Genomic DNA, 6175 nt, shown 5'->3' with positions numbered 1-6175 from the left:
AAAAACTACTGGGTTATAGAAGAAATTAAGGATGGAATAAAGAAATTCATAGAATCAAATGAGAATGAAAACACATCCTACCAGAACCTTTGGGACACAGAATAAGATGAAAGCTTTTGGTAGTAGATTTGGTACATGAGGATTTCAAGAAGGACAAAGATAGGGAAAAATACATATTTTGTGTCATAAACTAAAGATTTAATAATAGTGTTTTTTTAAAAAAAATATTGTACTTTAAGTGAAAGTTTAAAACTCAAGTTAGCCTCTCATACAAAAACTTATACATACAATGTTATGTGACCCTAATTGCTCTCCCTATACGTGACAGCACATTCCTCCTTTCCACCCCTGATTTCCCATGTCCATTCAACCAGCTCCTGACCCTCTCTGCTTTCTCATCTCACATCTGGACAGGAGCTGCCCATTTAGTCTCATGTATCTACTTGAGCTAAGAAGCACCCTCTTCACGAGTATCATTTTATGTCCCATGGTCCAGTCCAATCCCTGTCTGAAGAGTTGGCCTTGGGCATGGTTTTAGTGCTTGGTTGACAGAGATTCCAGGGGCCATGCTTTCTGGGGTTCCTCGAGTCTCAGTCAGACCATTAAGTCTGGTCTTTTTACTAGAATGTGAATTCTGCACCCCACTTTTCTCTTGCTTTGTCAGGGACTCTCTGTTGTGTTCCCTGTCAGGGCAGTCATTGGTGGTAGCCGTGAACCATCTAGTTCCTATGGTCTCAGACTGATGCAGTTGCTGGTTTATGTGGCCCTTTCTGTCTCTTGGGTTAATGCTTTCCTTGTGACTTTGGTGTTCTTCATTTTCCTTTACTCTAGGTGGGTTGGGACCAATTGATGCATCTTAGATGGCCGCTCACTAGCTTTTAAGACTCCAGACACCACTCACCAAAGTAGGATGCAGAACATTTTCTTAATAAACTTTGTTATGCTAATTGACCTAGATGTCCCCTGAAAGCATGGTCGCCAGACCTCTGCCCCTGGAAAAATATTTTAAGAAGTTCTGCTATACATTCAGAATGTCCTACCACCTAGAATGTTAATCTATATTTTCTTCCAGAAATTGTATGCTATTTTAAATATTTCTTCCAACTTTAATTTACCATGTGAAGATAGAAATTTAATTTTTTTTGCTTCCAGCAAATAACTTATCATCGAAGTCTCATTTATTTCAAAATCTTTCCTTTTTTCATTAATTTTGATGCCACTTTTACAACATAATTGTTATTGTTGTTAGGTGCCCTTGAGTTGGTTCCAACTCATAGCGAACCTATGCACAGGAGAATGAATATAATAGCTTCTGGTATTACTGGATTTGCTTATGATCACTCTGCTGCACAGATATATCTATTTAGAGCTAGCTAATTTCACCATGGCTAAAAAAAGTTTCATGATGCATATAATCAAGAGTAGATCAAACCTTTCCTCTTTACTCCTGTTTGTAAAAATTATCTTGCCCAATCATTCTTGTGGAAAACATGGCTAAATTGTCTTTCCGATATCCATTCTCAACTTTTCTCTTAATAGCAGGACACTGATTTAGATTGGGGTGGCAATATACCCAGCTAATAACGTCAATCTAGTGGTTACCATGCATATTAGTTTCCTATTGCTGCTATAACAAATTACCATAAACTAGTGACATAAAGTGAAGAGAACGTCAAGCACTTACTGATGAAGATCAAAGATCACACCTTCAGTATGGATTACACCACAACATTAAGAAAACAAAAATCCTCACAACTGGACCAATAAGCAACATCATGATAAACGGAGAAAAGATTGAAGTTGTCAAAGATTTCATTTTACTTGGCTCCACAATCAACACCCATGGAAGCAGCAGTCAAGAAATCAAAAGACGTATCGCATTGGGCAAATCTGCTGCAAAAGACCTCTTTAAAGTGTTGAAAAGCAAAGATGTTGCCTTGAGAGCTAAGGTGCGCCTGACCCAAGACATGGTGTTTTCAGTCACCTCATATGCACGTGAAAGCTGGACAATGAATAAGGAAGACTGAGGAAGAACTGACACCTTTCAATCGTGGTGCTGGAGAAGGATATTGAATATACCATGGACTGCCAGAAGAACGAACACATGTGTCTTGGAAGAGGTACAACCAGAATGCTCCTTAGAAGCAAGGATGGTGAGACTACATCTTACATACTTTGGACATGTTGTCAGGAGAGATCAGTCCCTGGAGAAGGACATCATGCTTGGTAAAGTAGAGGGTCACTGAAAAAGAGGAAGACCCTCAAGGAGATGGACTGACACAGTGGCTGCAACAATGGGCTCAAGCATAACAACGATTGTGAGGGTGGTGCAGGACTGGACAGTGTTTCCTTCTGTTCTACATGGGGTTGCTATGAGTCGAAACTGAATCGAGGGCGCCTAACAACAACAACAACAACAATGACCTAAACCAACATAAATTTATTATCTTTAAGTATTGGAAGACAAAAGTCCAAAATGAGTCCCAGTGAGCTAAAAATCAAGATACATTCAGGCTGTTCCTTTCTGGAGGCTCTAAGGAAAAATCCATTTTTAGGGTTTCATCAATGGTCCTTGTGATGTGCCATACATGAGATATCATATCCATGGGTAGGGAAATTCTCCTTTCAGGAGAGGTGGGCCCATTGGCAGGGAGGGAATCTGCATCTGGTCCCAAAGCTGAACCCATGAGACCGAACTGACAGAAAAGTTTATTTATGGTGCCATGGCCTCCAAGGAGCTGAGTCACTTAGAGAATAGAGTAACAACTAAACAGTGTATTTAATGAGGACCTCTGAGAATTCTGCCTCTGGACTCTCAAAGCTGTAAATTCTCCCTCTGCCGCTCACCTGTAACACAACAGCCACAGGCTAAGATCCTCCTGATTTGTGCTGGTCCCTCCCAAAACCCCTGAAATGTCCATCCTCTCTTGAGAGCCACCGCCGAATAACAACTCCCTGCCTGATTTGCACCCATTGTCCAAAGGAGAAAGGGCCAGCGTAGCCTTGTCCATCGGGTGATGCCGTGGAGGAGCCAGAGAAATCCAGTGAGTTCTGTGGGAACGGGGTGTAGGGGAAGGAAAGCTTTTATGAACCTTGTCTTCTGGAGAACAGTCAGGGTGATGAGGTAGTATAAGCAGATTGACTCAGATCCTCCTCCACCATCCAGGTCCCTGCTCTGAAGGGGCTTCTCATAGCCCATTCCTTCTTGGTTCCCTTCCTTGTTGCTTCCATCTCAAAGAACAATCCCAGAGCTTGCCTCTTTCAACAGAAAATTTACTCTCCCCTAGTGCTGTTTGGCTCTCAGGATTCTGCTCAGGTTCAACCTTAGCATCTCCTCTTATTTGTCAAGCATCGACTACAGGAGACAGCGCTGCTCAGTGAGAAAGGCCCTGACTTGGAGTCAGACAAGGGTAAGTTCTAATTCAGCCATTTCCACTTAGTAGCTGATGGGTCCTTTAAGTATTCCTTACATTCTAGGAACCTGCTTCTTCATCAGCCCAACAGTGAGTACAAGGACCTCAGAGGATGCTCATGGTATGACAGATACAACGTGTCAATGTCCAGGATCTATTGTCTAGTGTCATTTGAAAAACATCATTTATTTATCATTCACATAATATGTTCCAGCAAGAATTTTCAGGAAGTCTATACAATTACATAAGACAAAGTAAAATGTCTTAAAGGTGTATGAGCAGAGAAATATTGGGGCAAAAGAAAAGAAAGGAAAAAAATGAAGTGAGAAATGACAAAGCAAACAAAATTTGTAGCATAAAATCTCACATAGATGCCAACATTGGGCACCTGATTTGGCTGTGTGTATCCCAGTGAATACAAAGGACTATGTTTGTGGTATTAGAATGAGTTTTTGCTACATAAATGGAAAAACACAAATAAAAGTGCTTTAAACAAATTAGGAGTTTATTTTCTCTCCCATAAAAGAAGGGTCCAATATAATAGCTTCATGTTAACATGAGGGCAGGGGTTAGTTTATCTTTCTGTTCTACCATTCAGAATGTGTGGTTTTCCAAGATATGAGAGCTTCTAGCTTCCAGCTGTAATGTTCAAACTGTGGTCAAGAAGAAGATGGAAAAGGGGAAAGGTTTCTAAAGAACATTCCAATATTCCCATCCTAAACTTTTCCTTCTATTCACTGATTATCTATCATTGCAAGCGGAAGTATGATACTTTAGCAAGGCATATAAAACCAGTTGCCATCAATTCAATTAACTATGGTCTGTAGGGTTTTCAATGGCTATGACCTTTCACATGTAGATCAACAGCCTTTCTTCTGAAGAAACTTTGAGTGGATTCAAACTGCCAACCTTTTGTTAGTAGGCTAGTACTCAGCTGTTTTCACCACCAAAGGCATATATAACCAACTCCAAATAAAACTGGGCATCTGTTAATAAATAAGAGACTATGTATGTTGGGTAGGAAATCTATAGCACACACATCAATTACAAGATTCATAGTATTCATAACATTAAAAACAACCAATTGTATAACAGAAGAATGACTCTGTCTCATAAAAAAAAAAAAAGCTGTCCCTGATTCTCATAAAAACATCACAGTATTTGATATAACATAATGAGCAGTGTCTTCAGCCAATTCACTACAAGTAATCCAATTATGAATTTCAAGGTTCTTGAAATGTTTCTTAGTGGAGGCTAAAGGCATCACACAGTAACTATCACACTAGGGAGGAGGGAGGAGACAGGGACATTATATCCTAGCCCAGGCATTCAGGTGTTCTGAAGCAGTAACCTTGATGGGTTAAAAAGCAATACCCAACAGAGTGACAAGAGCATTCTAACTCCCTAGTAGTGCAGATTGAAAATTGCACTGCAACTACTCTATTATTATTATGATTTTCATGGCTCTAATTAATAAGTCATTATCAATCCTGCTTTGTTCTCCAAACTAAATGATTGCAATGACCTACTACTGTGTATTTTCCAGGGAGGTCTGAATGTTTTATGTACCAATCTTATATGAATTAGATAAGAAAAAAATAATCTCTACCCCTCCCCATGTTTGTAATGACAACAGATCCTTGAGGGAGGGGTGGCCACATGTGGAAGTGGGAGATGCCCCAAGTGATCTGCAGTGAAACCCACCAGTCAGCTTTCTCTTTCTTTCTAATGCAATGATTCCCTCAAGCCTCGGGTCCACCCTCAGGGGATAAAATGGAAGTCATGGGGATGGGTTGCTCTTGGGATGTCCCAGGTGAGGCTAAGTATGCTCAGGTGGAATCTCCATATCTCTGAGTGAAGGCAGCAGGGTTTCAATGAGCCTTGAACCAATGTGTGCCTCCTTCCTTTTGAGGGTAGAAAAACTCCAGCTAAGGGGTTTGGGCAGTGTTTTTCTGGGGGCATTCTGCAGAGTGGAAGGTCAAAACTTAAGAAAGAATTGTTCCTTCTAAGAGAAAGACTCCCTGTGGTTGCAGATTCAAATGTTGGCCCAAATTTGTACCATAAGAACTTAATGAGCACCCAAAATACCTATCTACATTCCTTTGCTCCATGTAAGCTAAATTCCTCTAAGACATTAGGAACACTAAAAAATATTACTTGATGAGCAGCAATGATAATTCAACTGCGGAAGCCCCAGAAACTGCAGATACTAGCCCGTTGTCTTTGCCTGCAGCTCACCACTTCCCGGCTGGGAATGAACTCACTTGTGCCTCCAAGAGACATCATTCAGGTCCAGATAACTCGTGCCTGGCCCACCTTCTACCCTTCCTGGAGACAGAACTTCTATTCTCACCAAAAGCACCCAAAATTAACCTTGTAGGATGCAATCTGGATAAGCTGGCAGAGCAAAATAAGTGCTGTGTCTAGACCATGTATTCTCAGTAGGAGTGATACCGCCCCAAGGGGGTAGAAACAGGTTCTTGGGAGGGTGAAAAAAAGATCATGCATTACAATGATTTGTGGCCTTCCAAAGGGTGACAGTACATAAACAGACATACAATATACGTGTGGTATTAAAATTACATGGATGTGTAGGTCTGTGATCAAGGAGGAAAAATATCTCTGAAGCCTCATTAGGGGGCAATAAGGAAAGAAAGGTTGTGAAATGCTGGCCCAGAAGTATGGACGGAGGGAAGTATTTGGTGAGCAGTAACTCTCAGAAAGGTCCCTGGATAGTTCAAAAGGTTTGCGCTGCACTACTA

General features: G+C 40.9%; 1 protein-coding gene across 1 annotated transcript in view; it reads right to left on the bottom strand.

Moving 5' to 3' along the window:
• Positions 1-5696, bottom strand: part of LOC101357565 (putative adhesion G protein-coupled receptor E4P) — a 38067-nt gene extending 32371 nt beyond the window's left edge. Inside the window, exon 1 of the mRNA XM_023733072.1 lies at positions 5678-5696. Within this exon, the coding sequence (XP_023588840.1) occupies positions 5678-5696 (19 nt within the window). The remainder of the gene's footprint in view (positions 1-5677) is intronic.
• Positions 5697-6175: the final 479 nt, after the last annotated feature.

This window comes from Trichechus manatus, unplaced genomic scaffold (genome assembly GCF_000243295.1).
Source record: "Trichechus manatus latirostris isolate Lorelei unplaced genomic scaffold, TriManLat1.0 scaffold00057, whole genome shotgun sequence".
Taxonomy (NCBI): Eukaryota; Metazoa; Chordata; class Mammalia; order Sirenia; family Trichechidae; genus Trichechus; species Trichechus manatus.
This window is presented reverse-complemented; position numbering and strand designations above follow the sequence as displayed.